Below are 17,109 nucleotides of genomic sequence, written 5' to 3' on the forward strand. Positions count from 1 at the left end.
TACTTACTATTTATGTTATTTGTGTATTAATGTTATTTATTTAATACTGAATTTAAAAATGAGGAAGAGGGCCTTTTCAGTGTCTGGATAAGATAACTTGCAATGAAAAGGAAAGGAATACCCGAGACCGGTTTGGCTCAGTGGATAGAGCGTTGGACTCAAGGGTCCCAGGTTCGATTCCGGTCAAGAGCATATACCTTGGTTGGGGGCACATCCCCAGTAGGAGGTGTGCAAGAGGCAGCTGATCGATGTTTCTCTCTCATCGTTGTTTCTGACTCTCTATCCCTCTCCCTTCCTCTCTGTAAAAAATCAATAAAATATATTTTTTTTTTAAAAAGAAAAGGAGCCAAAACCGGTTTGGCTCAGTGGATAGAGCGTCGGCCTGCGGACTGAAGGGTCCCAGGTTTGATTCCGGTCAAGGGCATGTGCCTTGGTGCGGGCACATCCCCAGTAGGGGGGTGTGCAGGAGGCAGCTGATCGATGATTCTCTCTCATCGATGTTTCTAACTCTCTGTCCTTCTCTCTTCCTCTCTGTAAAAAATCAATAAAATATATTAAAAAGAAAAAGAAAAGGAAAATATAAAACTGTTACTATTCACAGTCAATAACATTTTCTACCTAGAAAACCCAAACAAATCAACTGAAAACCATTAAAATGAATAGAAGAGGACATAAGGAATCTAAAAGCAATATACAATAATAGTCTTCCCATACACCATGCACTTAGATACATGTCCAAGAATGTTTAGCATTGTTTTAACAGAAAAAGTCAGAAAATGACAGAAGAATGGTTAATTAAATGTTGGTGTAGCTTGTGTATGGGATATTATACAGCAGTTGTACTGACAAGGAAAAGATTAAAGACAAGGTAAATAAATAAATAAATAAATAAATAAATAAATAAATAAATAGGGTCTACAACAATATACCTAGTATGATCCCATTTACTTTAAAAACATAAATAAATACTAAAAACATGTAAGTAGGTACACATAAAAGTATGTCTATTAAAAGAAAAAGATGTGGAAGAAATGTTTTTTAAGAAGGGGAGTGATTCAGAGAGCTTTGACCTTTAAAAATCTATATATATCTGTCCTAATTGGTTTTGCTCAGTGGTTAGAGTATTGGCCTGTGGACTGACGGGTGGCAGGTTTGATTCCAGTCAAGGGCACCTACTGAGTTGCAGGTTTGATCCCCGGCCCTGGTCAGGGCCCTTCCTGCAGGAGGCAACCAATAGATGTGTTTCTCTCATATCAATGTCTCTCTCTCTCTCTCCTCCCTGCCCCCCACCCACATCCTCCCTTCCACTCTCTCTAAAAATCAATGGAAAAAAGATCCTCAGATGAGGATTAATAATATATATATATATATTTCTGTACTGTTTCAAATGTTTCATTAACAAGTATTTATGTACTGCTTGTGTTATTGGGCTGAAGATCCAGGAAACACTGACTTCATCCACAAATCGTTCACTTAATCTACTAGCTCATCTGATTGTTATGCCTGCGGTGTCTAACACTTGAAACAGGTAAAATGATACATAATTCTTAAATTGCAGGTTACAGGACCCTGATTCTAATAACCTACCAGATATTTTTTCAGTAAAGATCTGTGATATAGCATCTAGTAATTCTTTAACTATAAATTTGGAATTCTTTTCTGAAAATTCATTAGCGTTCTCAAAATCAGGCTTATCATGGAAATTGTTTCCTTATTCATCCAATAGATATTCAGCTTGGTTTGTTGTTAGAATTAGAAATACTAATTAAAACCCTATGATTCACACAAGAAGAAATAAAATGAGTAAATAAATATATGAGAAAATGGTCAAGTCAATCAATAAGAAAAAAATACAAAATAAAACAGCTCATTAAGTTAGCAGACTTTTAATAATATCTAAAATGGCTAGTGCTGCTGAGGATACTTGATATTAGTGCCTGGATATACTGCTGATGGCAGTGTAAATTAGAAAGTATTAGCAATATTATCAAGTCACAAAATACCACTCTCTCTGACATCATAATCTCATGCTTGAGATTTATTTTGGGTAAATAATTGCAATAAAGAAAAACAGTTATTTGGACAAAGCTTTCATTACTACTGCATTATTTATAACTAGAGGCCCGATGCATGAAATTTGTGCACGGGGTGGTGGTCCCCTCAGCCCAGCCTGCACCCTCTCTAATCCGGGACCCCTCGGGGGATGTCCGACTGCCGGTTTAGGCCCAATCCCAAGGATCGGGCCTAAACCGGCAGTCAGACATCCCTCTCACATTCCGGGACTGATGGCTCCTAATCGCTCACCTGCCTGCCTGCCTGATTGCCCCCAACTGTCCCTCCCTGCTGGCCTGGTCGCCCCACACAGTCTGCTGTTAGGTTGTTTGGTCGTCCTTCACTAATTCCCCTGCTGGCCTGGTTGTAGGCAGCCATTTGTGAGGGAGTGAGGGTTAATTTGCATATTACCTGTTTATTATATAGGATAACTTGTTACCTCTTTATTATATAGGATATTTAGAAATAACCTAAATATCTAAAATAAAGGGTAACAAGTAAACTATGGCATAACCATTCAATGGAAAATTATAAAACTATTTTTAATTATTTTATGAAGAGACTGATAACATGAAAAAATGGGTTAAACAATTGGCAATTTAAAAAAATCTTCCCTCAACCAAGAATGTTAATTTTTTTAATTTAATAAATCTTTATTGTTCAGATTATTACAATTGTTTCTCCTTTTTTCCCCATATCTCCCCTCCACCTGGTTCCCACCCACCCCGTCTGCCCTTACCTCCCCCCCCCGCTGTCCTCTTCCATAGGTATATGATTTTTGTCCAGTCTCTTCCCGTACCCCCCACACAGACACCCCTTTGCCCCTGAGAATTATCAATCCACTCCCTTTCTATGCCCCTGATTCTATTATATTCACCAGTTTATTCTGTTCATCAGATTTTTAATTCACTTCATTTTTCGATTCACTTGTTGATAGATATATATTTGTTGTTCATAATTTTTATCTTTACTTTTTTCTTCTTTTTCCTCTTTTTAAAGAATACCTTTCAGCAAAGAATGTTATTTTTATAATTTTAAAAAGTCATATTTTAAAATTATGACAATGAAACAATATAGGAATGAGGAAAGTTTCTCATGTATTCAAATTACAGCTTTATAAAATATTTATTCAGATGAATAACTGTATTTTGTTTTGATGTATGTGAAATACATGTTTAAAAATATTTTTTAAATATATTTTTTATTGATTTCAGAGAGGAAGGGAGAGAGAGAGAGAAACATTAATGATGAGAGAGAATCATTGGTCAGCTGCCTCTTGCACACCTCCTACTGGGGATCCAGCCCGCAACCTGGGCATGTGTCCTGACCGGGAATCAAACCATGACCTCCCAGTTCATATGTTAATGCTTAACCACTGAGCCACACCAGCTGGGCTCAGATGAATAACTTTAAAAGATAACATGGGCTATATATAGCTCATTCATTACGCTGGTAGAATTAAGATTGATTTTTTTCCCTTAAAAAAATGTGTTGGCTGTCCTTGGTATTTTGTAAGTGAAACACAAACATGTCAGAGGATAAAATAGTTTTGGTGACTCACCTGCTGCTCCCTTCGAAGGAATATTTCAATCTCCATATGAATCTGGTTTTCTTCTTCAGTTCTCAGCCTTAGTTTCTGTGAGAACAATAAACCACGTCAGTTCTTCCCGGCAGGGATGCTGGGTTGGAAATGAGAACTTTTCAAGATTAGAGGTGTAGCTGAGGCAGAAGCACAGGACTCCGTGGTATTGCTCCGGAGCCACAATTCTGCTCCTTTCAACTCGCTTAGTATTTGTTCACCAACTGCTGAGCTGTGTGCCAGGCACTGTGCTGGGTATGTGAGAGTAACCAGAATAAAGGGGCCGTAATCCAGTTGCCTGGAAAGTGATGTCAATTTAAGGAGAGAAAGGATGCTTCAAAGGCACACGTTCTTAGGCCAGAAAAGGAAATTCCAGGGTGCAAGGAAAAAGTTTTCTATCACAGATGTAGCCACCTGGGGAGTGAGCTTCCAATAAGCAGGGAGCTCAGAAGAAAGGAGTCTCGCACAGACAACTCTACTGCTTGCTCCTTGTCGCCTGTTGTTCTTTTAGCCATTCAGCTTTCCTTTTTACATTTTATGAACTTCAGATCTCTAGATTTTGTATTTCTTAGTGGAGGGATAAAAGGTACTGGTTGAGCTGGCCGGTGTGGCTCAGTGGTTGAGTGTTGACCCAGGAACCAAGAGATCGTGGTTTAATTCAGAGTCAGGGCACATGCCTGGGTTGCGGGCTCAGTCCCTAGAAGGAAGTGTGCAGGAGGCAGCCAATCAATGATGCTTCCATCTCTTTCCCTTTCTCTCTCTAAAAACCAATAAGAACATTTATTTTTAAATACTTAGAGAAAAAAGGTACTGGTTGAGTGAGGAAAGCAGCAGCAAAATCCTGCAGTTACTGCATACCTTGTTTTATTCTCTTCCTATGATTGCCAGGAGATATGGCAAGTGGTTTTATAAAAGTGACCCAGGGAAGAAAGTACAACCAGTTTTCAGTCATTACAAAACAACAGGAGATACAAGCTCTCCAGCCCATCAGAGTCTCTACGGGCAAATAAGCAAGTCCTCCTTCCCTTCTCACTTTTAACCTCAAACGTTAGGGCTACAGAAGAGATCAAACAAATCATGAGGATCTTCCTCTCGCTCCTCCGTTAGCTGAGGCAATGTGAGGAGGGACAGCAATGCCATCTACCTAGCTCCTGCCTGTGCAGCAGCGATTACCTCGATCTCTTCCAGCAGGAGCTCCTCTGTTTTGTTACATTTTTTCTGGGTCTGAGAAATCTGCAGCTCAGTGTTTCTCTTCATAAAGCGATTCTCCATGTTAGTTTTTGCCTTCAGCTCTTGCAACTGGTCCTTGAGGTGAGCAATATATTCATTCCGATTCTATAGAGGTAAGACCAGGTTTGTAAGTTAAAATACATTCTACCTCCATTCAGTTCAGCCAGTGGTTTTAAGCTAACCTTTTGTATGTATATATCAACAAGGAACTGAATCTATTTTTCTATCATGCTCTGGGAAGTTTAGCCAGTAAGCGTGGATAGTATAAGTGAAAAGGAAAGATAGGTAGTTCTAAACATCAGGACTGTGAGATTCTTTCCGAGACACACTATTTGGGTACTTGGTATCCACAAGAATTTCCCATTTCTCTCTCTCTCTCTCTCTCTCTCTCTCTCTCTCTCTCTCTCTCTCTCTCTCTCTTCCTTTCTTTCTCTTTCTCTCTGTCAGCAAAGATGGCAGACTCCGGCCAAAGCAAAGGCGGAAGGCGGCAGCCAGAGCTAAGGCCTGGGTCCCGGGTGCCGGAGGAAAACTGGTGCCGGAAGCCAGGGGAAGTAAGGCCTATTGCACGAATCTTTGTGCAACGGGCCTCTAATATATATATTCTTCTTACTAAAAAGAAAAAGGTTTTATTGATTTTTTTTAATATATTTTATTGATTTTTTACAGAGAGGAAGGGAGAGGGGTAGAGAGCTAGAAACATCGACCAGCTGCCTCCTGCACTCCCCCTACTGGGGATGTGCCCGCAACCAATGTACATGCCCTTGACCGGAATCGAACCTGGGACCTTTCAGTCTGCAGACCAACGCTCTATCCACTGAGCCAAACCGGTCTCGGCAAGAAAAAGGTTTTATTGATTTTTTTTTTTTAAGAGAGAGAGGAAGGGAGAGGGAGAGAGGGACATGGATCAAGCCCACAACTTAGGCAGGTGCCCTGATCGGGTATCAAACTGGTGACCTCTGGTGCATAGGATGATGCTCAACAAACTGAGCCACACCAGTCAGGGCTCCATTGCTATCTCTTTTGGTAGGAAGAGCACTAGTCTAATGGTCAAAAGACCTGACACTCTTCCCCCGCAAGCCCACAGCTGTGTGAACTTGGCCAATGAGTTGAGCTCTCCAAGACTTACCTTCCGTAAAATAGAAAATTAACATCTACCCTGCCTGAAATATCTCATGAAGTGAATATAAGAACTGATTATATTTTTTTTGCAGGTTACAAAGCAGTTGGCAATTTTAATGTCTCAATATTTATTTTAAAATATTTATTCAATACCACACTAAGTAAATAGTAGAGATCTTACTAGACATAGTCTTTGACATCATAAAGCTTACAATCTTGTGGTAGACAAGTGGTTAAAGGAAACAAACAAATATGTGTAAACTATTTTAAAGGTGCAAAATGCTCTGTAAGAATAGGGCAACCAGCTACCGGAGAAACTAAGAAAGGAGACCTGCACTAGAATGGATTGTCTAAAAAGGATTCCCTGAGAAAGGAATGTTAACGCTGACACCTGATGGATAAGTATGTCTGTCACATGAAAAGTGGTGTCAAGGAGAAGTCTAAGGAAAAGGAAATAAGCGTTCCGAGACCTGAGGCAGCAAACACCTAGATATATTCCAGGGACCGAAAGAACATTCTGGAGGCTCTAGTCCAGTGAGTTGACAGTGGGACAAGATGAGGTTGGAGAGGCAAGTAAGAATAAGACCTGCAGGACCTCAGAGGCAAATGACAAGGTTTGAATTCTATTCCAGGTGCCACTGGAAGCCGTGAAAGTTTTAGTCAGGGCGGTAACATCTGATTGAAAAAAATCAGACGAAGTGTGAGTAATTTCACAGAGAGATAAATAGAGTTAGCCAACAGCACAACAAGCAAGCATGCAACTAACAACAAAAATGCATGGCTTTAGTCATTAATCTATGTTTCCCCAATTATCAACCAACTTTAATCTTACCATGTAAACCGGGCAGAATTAGTTCTAAGTAAGTATTAGAAGAAGAAACAAAGCAGATATTGGTCAAGATAATCCATAATGAAAAGCAAATCCTGTTTAAAGAACCATAAAATTAGGAAGGAATTCTTCAAGTCATTTTGCCTACCTTCTTGATATAACTCTGTTGAACTGTTCCAATTGTATAGCAATTATTTCAACTGTATCAGAGCATTCCAAAGAGTATTTCTGATAGAGAATATGCTACAAGCCTAATTGATAATACTTAGTACTTTATAAGCTTTTACAAATTATAGGACTGTGGGCAAATTACTTAACCTCTCTAAGACTATTTCTCATCTGTAAAATCCTGCCAGTGCCTGGCACAACTTAGGTGCTCAATAAATGCTTATTAAGTAAATTTTAATATATTACTTTTTTGGCTCAATTTTTCCTTCCCTTCTCTACACTCTCCTCACTTTTCTCCATTCTTCTCCATTTTTCTTTTCTTCTCTTCTAGTTCCAAATTGTATGGCAGTCAGTGATAAAGTTTGAATCTGTAGGAAGACTTGAGTTAAAGTAAAATGTGATGTGTTCACTTCTTCATCAACTGGGATCCTTTAACCTATTTAATCACTTAGACTTTCTTCAAGGCTCAGCTTATATATCACTTAAATCCAGAAAACCTTTTCCAGAAAACTTCAGTCCACTTAAATAATTGTAGTTTTTCACAGAATCAAATAGTGTTAAGCCGGTAGATATTCTTTAACCAGTTAACTGCCACAATATTTTGAATTTAATTTAAAAAGGTCTGCTGCTTGCGTCTATAGACGCTTATGGCGTACAAATGTTAAATAATGCCCATACAAAAATATACTTTCAAAAACTCAGGAGAATGTTCTGGTCAGGTTTCTTTATCAAATTGAACATTAAGTCTTTCAGAGCAGCAATATGAGGATCAGAAATGCAGAGTTAAAACTCTAGGAGTTCCTGTCCATGGCAAACAGAAGGCATTACACTATGTAACTGTGAATAAGGTCATACAACATTGGTCTGCAGTTACACTGTGCCAAGTCAAAGGCATCTGGTTTTCATGTTATTACCATGGGCCTCTGATTACCCTGCGTTCCTCTCTACATTTCTGTTCTGTACAAATGTATGGCCTTCCATGCGACAGTGGGGAAACAGAAGAGGAATACTGAATGTATAATACTGACAGGCCAGTGATGGTAAAATCATGATCAAGGCATATACACTAATAATGAACTGAAGCGTCATTCCACTTCTTCCTCTCCTAGTGTGCAAAACAGAGAAGTAGTGGGTTACAGGCCAAATGCCTTGGATTGTATGATTGCCTTTTGAGATTCTCACTAAGAAAAGGTTTGCCTTCACCACCACCCACCATCATAACCCTGGTTGTCCTCAGTGTCTGGAGTTCTCTCCATGATCAGGGTCTGTGGACTGGACAGCGTATTTGTGGGGTTTTGTAGCAGACCAGATTTCACTTCCAAAACTGCCTTCAGATCTGGACTTCTGGAATTGTTACTTGAATTCAAAAAAGCATGAGTAATGGAAAGAAGGAGTTGACCAATTAAAGTTAATAAGGCTCTGGTGGCTGCACATTATTGTGAGCCAAAGGATTTTAATGGTAGTGTCTGTTTTCATAATTGAACATAAAGTAGGGACAAGAGTACTGGTTCCTGGAATTTTTGGAAGCTACTGTCTGGAAAAGTTGGAATTTGTCTTACAATTCGGTTGGAAGGAAAAAGGAAAATGGGAATGTGGCCTATTAAAGTGATAACAGCCACAGAAACAAGTACAGTTCTGTGTTAAAGTAACATTTCTATTTGTCTGTCTATCACTAAAAAATGCTGGCTGATTTTCTAAGAGTCTACAAATAAAGTCTGAGCTAAACGGAGTCTCCCGTTATAAAATATAAATGAAACCTAATCAAGACCAAATTCTAAAGTTTCAGGCTCCAGTTCCACCCACTTCCACTTGAACTATTTTCTTTCCAATAGTACCAATTTCCTTTTTTCTTTCCTTTTGTAATAAAGTTTCCACACACCTCACTGTCTTGGCTGATCTCTTCTGAGTAAACTCCTCCTTAAATGTGACGCCTAAAACTGTACACATTATTCTAGCTGTCTGACCACAACAGAAGACAGGGGAATGGTTTTTCCCTGTTGTATCAAAACCCACAGTGCCAAATTTCAGTAACCAAAACCAAGAGAAAGTACTCCAAATGCTTTTAGAATGTATGGTAACATGTTGTCATATTGTGAAGACTGGTGACAGGAAGGAAGAAGGAAGAAGGAAGGAAGAAGGAAGAAGGAAGAAGGAAGAACTATGAAAGGAAGACTGAGAAGTTTAAAGAAGACAGGGGTAGGCAGGCAAGGCTGTTGCTACAACTAGTGGTGGAGCTAGGCCTAAATTCAGATTCTCATGTTACAACCTGGCTGAACCTCTAATGAAACTGCTGAAGACAAGTTAGGTCTTCACAGTGCTCAACTTAGAAGATTCTTCTAGGGACATTAGTTTCATTCACATGTGCTTCTTTTTGGAATCAGTTCGAAATTCTAACAATCAACAGGGTCTTTAATTCTAATGTCTATTATTTATCACATACCAGCTTTGAGTTGCTAGCAAATTTAGTAAGCATGCTTTCTATATCTTCATCTAATTCCTGAATCCATTTTAGACCACAGAGATCATCAGAGTCATCTCAACCTATTCTCTTTGGTACTCTCTCAACCTGGCCCCCAAAAAGGAATTAGTCATCGAAGTGTGCAAAAAGCTGAGGGGACTGCCCTGGCTGAGTGACTCAGCTGGTTGGAGTGTCGTTCTGTACACCAAAAAGGTTGTGGGTTCGGTTCCCAGTCAAGGCACATACCCAGGTTGTGGTTTGGTCCCCAGTCGGGGTGAGCAGCCAATCAATGTTTCTCTCTCACATAGATGTGTGTGTTTTATTTCTCTCTCTCTCTCCTCTCTCCTCTCTCTCTCTCTCTCTCTCTCTCTCTCTCTTCCTCTCTTTATATACAAAAAATTTTTTATATATTTTTTATATATAAAAAATATATATATATCCTCAGGTGAGGATTTTTTTTAAAAAAAGGTGAGGGGCTTGAGTGAAGAAAAGAGCCAGGTAACATGCAAAGTAGTAATAGGGTGGCCAGAGAAAAAACAAGTATGGCTTGAAGGCTGGAGTAATTCAGGCCAGTTTTAGGATATCATGCAAAGTTTTCAGGATAGCACTGGGCGTCCCAAAGTACAATGACCATGGATGACAATGGGGTTGCTGAATGGAGAACAGAAGGGTGAGGGATTCGTAGTGCTGCAGTTGACTTAGGGCCACCCACAGTCTAGACATTCATGTGAACCCAATTCTAAGGGGAAAAAAATCCTGATTAGCCCCTGCTAAGGAGGAGGTACAGAATGCCTTCCATCCAGCACTAGAATACAAGTAGGGCACTAGCAGAGTCAAAGGGCAAGAGTTTGTACTCAAAATCACTGAGCATTACTGGGAAGGTCCTCTTACTATTGCAATAAGGTTATAGGGTTCCAGGCTTCGTGCCCTTTGACTCCTTGGGAAGCAACTTGTTCAGAAGACCTAAAGATAGTATGTACCTTGGAATAAAGGCTAGTGGCCTTTTTTAGACAATTCTTCCAAATATATTTTTAAATATTCTTCTAACTTCCATGCAGGGAATAGTGACAATTCCCTAATCTGAAGCATAACCTTGTCCAAATAGCTAGGTAATGATAAGCTGAAATTAGGCCATTCTTTTTAACTCCCTAAACTGCTAATAGTGTTTGTCATTCTAGTAGAACTAATTTCTAACTGACTAAGTGGTAGTCCAAACATTACTTTGTAAGTGAATTGCTTAAAAGTTGGATGCATTTTCTTATAGAGGTAATTTAGATATAAGGTTAGGTCCTAATAACCATAAAAACTCAGTAAACCCACTCTGTATCTATATATATAAAGGGCTAAGCGACCTTTATGACCGAATGACCAGAACGACCAGAATGACCGGTTGGCCAGTCACTATGATGCGCACTGACCACCAAGGGGCAGATGCTCAACGCAGGAGCTGCCCCCTGGTAGTCAGTGCGCTCCCACAGCCAACCTCCTGCAGCTGGCCAACCTCCCACGGTCCCTCCCCTCGGCCGGCCAGCCCCAATAGGCCCCAATCAGGCCTGGGCAAGATGCCCCGATCAGCCCGATCACCAACCAGGCCGAGGGACCCCATCCATGCACGAATTCGTGCACCAGGCCTCTAGTTTAAAATCCTACCTAATAATAGACAAATATGCAAATTGACCATACCTCTGACACACCCACAAGCCATGCCCACCATCCAATCAGAGCGAGTATGCAAATTAACCCAAACAAGATGGCTACAGCCACAGAGAGCAAGGTTTCCTAGGTAACAGAGGAAGCCAAGCTTTCTGCCTGCCCTGGCAAGGCCTAAGCCTCCACTCAAGCTACAAAGTTTCAATTATAGAAGGTAAACAAATTCAAACAGAAGTGGCGGCAGAATGGAGCTTGAGAGAGCAGGTCAGGGTTGCCTCCAGCAACAGGGGAAGCAAAGCTTTCCTCACACCCTGGCCGGGCTCACCCGCTTAAGGCTACAAAGTTTCAATTATAACCCCAACACAAATGGCTGCCAGCCGTGGAGGGAGCCCCAGGCTTGGCTCCGCTCCAGGCTACAAAGTTTCAATTGTAGAAGGAAAATAAATTCCAGATACCAGGGCCTCCGCTTGGGTTGCCAGGGGGCGTGGCCGGCCTGCAAACCACCACAGGCCCCTCGCTCAGGCCGCCCCACGCCTCAAGGGAACCCCACCCTGATCAGGGACACCCTTCAGGGCAAACCAGCTGGCCCCCACCCCTGTACCAGGCCTCTATCCTATCTAATAAAAGAGTAATATGCAGATTGATCATCACTGCAACACACAATATAGCTGCTCCCATGTGGTCAAAGACCCTGCCCCCATGTGGACACAAGATGGCCACCACAAGATGGCCAGTAGGAGAGGGCAGTTGGGAGGCACCCAGCCTTCAAGGGAGGGCAATTGAGAAGGACCAGGCCTGCAAGGGAGGGCAGTCGGAGGTGATCAACCCTGCAGGAGAGGGCAGTTAGGGGTGACCAGGCTGGCAGAGGAGGGAAGTTGAGGGCAAACAGGCTGGCAGTGGAGTGATTAGGGGGTGATCAGGCTGGCAGGCAGAAGTGGTTAGGGGCAATCAGGAAGGCAGGCAGGCAAGCAGTTGGGAGCCAGCAGTCCTGGATTGTGAGAGGGATGTCCAACTGCCCGTTTAGGCCTGATCCCACCGGGCAGTCGGACATCCCTCGAGGGGTCCCAGATTGGAGAGGGTACAGGCTGGGCTGAGGGGCAACCCCCCTCCGTGCACGAATTTCGTGTACCGGGCCTCTAGTATAATATAAATGGCCCTCCCTGGCCCATAGCTCAGTTGGTTGGAGTGTCATCCTGCTATGCCAAGGATATGGGTTCAATCTCTGGTCAGGACACATATAAGAATCAACCAATGAATGCATGAATAAGTGGGACAACAAATTGATGTTTCTCTCTCTCTCTCTCTCTCTCTCTCTCAATTCAATAAATAAATAAATTTTTAAAAATACACTACATATGCCATTATTAACCCTAACCATCATGTATAAGAAGGTTCATAATGTGCTTGATGTCCTACCAAGGACTATAGTCTCCCCTCTGGTATGCTGGAATGAGACTGCCTGAGATAAGGTCTCCTGTAGGGAAGGAGTGGGTGGGATGGTTGGGTGGGGTGGGAGGGGTAAGGCTGACTGAGAACTCCAGAGGGTTGGGGTCTCCCAGAGTTCTATTCTGGACATACTTGTACATCGCAGAGCAACTCTGTAGTTACTCTCTTCATATTTTCAATAGTAAAGGCACCCCAGGAGAAACAGCAACTTTTCATATAAAACTTGGCTTAAGAAAAACGGCTTCTATACTGCAGTTTTAGCTCAGTAACTTTTGGTGTTGCCCAGGAAATTCTTACCTGTACTTCAACTTGCCGTTCTCTTTTGACATTATGAAGCTCCTTTTGAAGAGATTTTATTCGTTTTCTTCCTTTTTCCTCCCTAGAAGAAATAAGAATGATTTGTGTGTAGAGCAGTGCTTCTCAAACTCCAGTGTGCACAAGGATCGCCTGGGTGTTAAAAAACAGATTCCTGGGCTCTCCCCGAGGTTTTTATTTCAGTAGGTCGGGGGCAGGGTCCTGGAATCTGCATTTCTAACAAGTTCCCAGGTGATGTTCATCATGCTGGTCCATGGAGCACACTTTCAGTGACACGTTTTTTAAAAAACATTTTTTAAAATTTTATTGATTTTAGAGACAGAGAGGAAGGAAGGAAGGGAGGGCAGGAGGGAGGGAGAGAGGTTGGGGAGAGAAACATCAATTCCACCACCCCCCCACCCGTGCTTTCATTGGTTGACTCTTGTATGTGCCCTGGCTGGAGATCACACCCCCAACCGTGGCGAATCGGACACTGCTCCAATGAACTGAGCTACCCAGTCAGGGCTCAGTGATACTTTTGAAAAGACGGATTTGTTTTAGTAACTCGAAGGAGGATTTTTTTTGGCTTATCAGTGTTGTATCTAAAATTGCTGCTGCTGAATTACTTATGCTAAGTTCAAGGTCTTGGTTAAGGTGATAACCACCACATCTCTATCACACAGGCACACTCTCACCATGCGAATATCTTGTTCCCCAAGCACCTTTTACCTAATGTGTTCAGTACCATTGCTAACATTTGACTGAATCATTATTCACTATAAAAAGTTGCAAAAGTGGTGAATTTGTAATTTTATCATTCCTTCTCCATTTATGAACTGGCATTCTTCTGTTTAAAAATAAAAGCTTCCCTTTTTCTCCTCACCCCCACCCCCCCAAAACAAAAATATAAATAAAATATCTACTGCTGAGAAAAACTAAGAGGAGAAGGTACAGGAAGAGGATAAAAAGAATCTTTTCTATTCTGAGTACTTCACATATTCTTACCTTGCAATAACTTTGGGTCAAGGGTTCCCTGATGACCTTGCCCAACATTCTTACCCTGCAGGCGGTCTCTTCCAGCCAACCTTCCCTCTCCTTCACTTGGGATCCGTCCAGCATTGGGTCTGAAGGCTCCCTTCCATTTTCTTCAACTCAGGTGACTAATCTCATCTTGGCATCTCTCTCTCAGAAGACACAGACCCAACACACTTGCCACAGTCATACAAACAGTAAATGGCACAGCAGGATTCAAACTCAGTACTGTTTGAGAACTTACTTTTTGTTATTGTTTCTGTTTACTCTCTGTTTATCTCCAGCAATCCCATTACTTAAGTTTAAAACAAGCAAACAAAATAACAAAACAACATAAAGATAAACAAAACTAAACAACTGTCTTAGCTCGCTCGGGCTGCTATAACAAAAATATCAGAGGAGCCTGATTAGTTAGTTCAAGGAAAGAGACTTTGGTAATACCATACAATCCATCCTTTTAAGCAGTACAATTTAGTGGTTTGGGGTTTATTCACAGTTGTGCAACCATCACCACTATCTAATTCCAGACATTTTCATCATCCACCAAAAGAAACCTTGTACTCATTTGCACTCACTCTCCATCCCTCTCCCCTCAGCCCTCTATTTATGAAACTTCTTTTGGGGGAATGGTGGATGGAGGTAGGGGCAGGGAAGATCAAGGCCTAATAGAGAAGGAGGCTCAGAGGAGCCTTCTGTGTATAAGGATGCCACCCCACCCCCTCTCATCCTTGGTGGACCTGCATAACCCAGTTTTAGCAAGAATCCTGCAAAGTCAGTTTAGATAGAATCCCCCACCTTCGTTGACATCTGATCACCCTGGATATTCGCTCAAATTCTTCATTCCCCACCCTTGAGTCTAAGCCCTTGGTCTATCTTCAGCAACAATCCTGTTAAATTAATTTAGCAAGAATCCCCTACCCTTTATACCTCCTTTTAGGAATTTTCCATCCACTGAACCCCTCACTGTTCTCCTTGGCTATACATCCCCAGCTGCCTTTGCTGCATTCGGAGTTGAGCCCAATCACTCTCCCCCCTATTGCTATAGTTTTGACACCTATTGCAATAGTCTTCAATAAAGTCTTCCTTACCATTTTAACAAGTGTCAGAGTAACTTTTTAACAGTATATAAATTTCTCAATAAAGCTCTTTTTAAAAAACTGAATAGAAAATTGTCTAATTCATACCCATCACTAAATTGGATATGACTTTAAAAGTACCGATCACACCAGGACCAAACCAGAGAGAGTCGGACCTGCATTACCACCATTTGTCCACCATCCAGAACTGTAATGTCAGTGCTGACATGTACACATAAGGAACTGTTGGACATTGAAATTGGGTCTCAAAAGAACTGTTGGCCCAGAAAGTAACTCACTACAGACCGATTCATTTGCCTGTCACCATAACCATTATTGCTTGTCTCATTTTCGGTTCTTATAAGTGTATTTCTAATAGCACATGATCTCACTCATCTAGGGGAAATAATGAACAACATAGACTGATGAATAAGAACAGACCCAGAAACAAGGAGGCATGGATCAGACTGTCGGGCCTCAGAGAGAGGTAGGGGAAGGGTGGGGGTAAAGGGGAGAGATCAACCAAAGGACTTGTGTGCAAGCATATGAGCCTAACCAGCGGTTAAGGACAACAGGGGGCTGGGGGCATGTGTGGGGAGGGGTGTGGGATGGGAATGGGGGGATGAGGACAAATATGTGATACCTTAATCAATAAAGAAATTTAAAAAAAAAGTACCAATCATACAATATTTAAAGTACTAAACACCATTTGTCATTGATTTGCCCAAATCTAGATGTGATTTTCAAATTTAAATTAATCTAAATTGATGCCTTTCTAACTGGAAGAAAAATGAAAAGAAATCATTATAATTAATCGTATGTAAAATCAATCACTGGCAAACTGTGTACATTGAGTTTTAGACTATTTTCTCCTTCCTATTCAATGATACATATATTTATTATTTTTCTTACTTGATTAGCTTTTCAAAATTACTTTTTCATTATCCACCAAAAGAAACCCTGTACTCATTTGCACTCACTCTCCATCCCTCTCCCCTCAGCCCTCTATTTATGAAACTTCTTTTGGGAGAGTAAGTGGTAGGGGTGGGGGAGGGGAAGGTCATATACAATTAGTGCACATTGTAATATTTCAAAACAATAGGAATATATGAGGAAAAGTACACAATCTGCCATCTCCCTTCTCCCCTCCAATTCTACTCCTATGTATTTTGTTTAGCTTTTCTGTTAACACGTTTATTTTCTACCTTAATAAAGTGAAAATTGAGAAAATACTTAGAAATTAAAAGGTTTTTGGGCCCTGGCCGGGTAGCTCTGTTGGTTAGAGTGTCATCCTGATATGCCAAGTGTGGCTCCCATTCCTGGTCAGGGCATATACAAGAGTCAGCCAGTGAACACATTAGTAAACGGAACAATGAATCAGTCTTTCTCTCTCTCTTTCTCCCCTTCCTCTCTCTCTAAAAAATCAATAAAAATAAATATTTGGGGGGAAAAAAGATGGTTTGTAAAAACACCCCAGTGTTAAAACATTGGCATATATTTCCTTCCAGTTCTCATTTTCTATACATGTTTTTGTTAATTTTATTATACAGATGTGATAATACTATATTATGTCTAGCCTTTCTTTTTCTACGTAAAATTGTAACAAACATTTTCTCCATGCTATTATGACTTTGTAAGCAATATTGTTAACAGCTTCATAATGTCATCCATCAAACTATAGACTCTCTCTTTGATTCTGTAATTCCACATATAGTGAGTCAACCAAATGGAATAATAAAAGGTTCAGACATTTGATGATGCATATTTATGTACAAAAAATGTACACTGACACATTATTTGCTATGGCAAACATTTGGAAACAAGCTCAATATTCAAACTCAAGGAATGGTTAAATAAATTATGGAACAGTACATATATAATAGTGAATAGTATAAAATTAAAATCAGGTGTATATCTTTTCATTTTCATGAATGAATCACTTTTTTAAAAGTTTTACCAATTTATTCTCCCACCAGCAATGTACACAACTGCTCATTTTCGTGCTTCCTTGCCAACCACAATTGTTAAATTTATAATAGTAGCTATTATAATAGTAGCTATTATAAACTTATAGTAGACATTTACTGACTATGTGCCAGGAACTATCCAAAGTGTTTTACATGTATAAATTAATCTAATCTTCACAATAAGGCCAGTACTGAATTTATCACCAATA

The 17,109-nt window shown here is 40.7% G+C and overlaps 1 protein-coding gene across 1 annotated transcript in view; it reads right to left on the reverse strand.

The window, feature by feature from the left end:
- The window catches only part of IQCG (IQ motif containing G), a 36,377-nt gene that overhangs the window by 4,039 nt on the left and 15,229 nt on the right, over window positions 1–17,109 (reverse strand). Inside the window, exons 6-8 of the mRNA XM_028131096.2 lie at window positions 12,829–12,910; window positions 4,805–4,966; window positions 3,614–3,688 (exon numbers count right to left, since the gene is read on the reverse strand). Of these exons, the coding sequence (XP_027986897.1) occupies window positions 3,614–3,688; window positions 4,805–4,966; window positions 12,829–12,910 (319 nt within the window). The remainder of the gene's footprint in view (window positions 1–3,613; window positions 3,689–4,804; window positions 4,967–12,828; window positions 12,911–17,109) is intronic.

Source organism: Eptesicus fuscus, chromosome 3 (assembly GCF_027574615.1).
Source record: "Eptesicus fuscus isolate TK198812 chromosome 3, DD_ASM_mEF_20220401, whole genome shotgun sequence".
Classification (NCBI taxonomy): domain Eukaryota; kingdom Metazoa; phylum Chordata; class Mammalia; order Chiroptera; family Vespertilionidae; genus Eptesicus; species Eptesicus fuscus.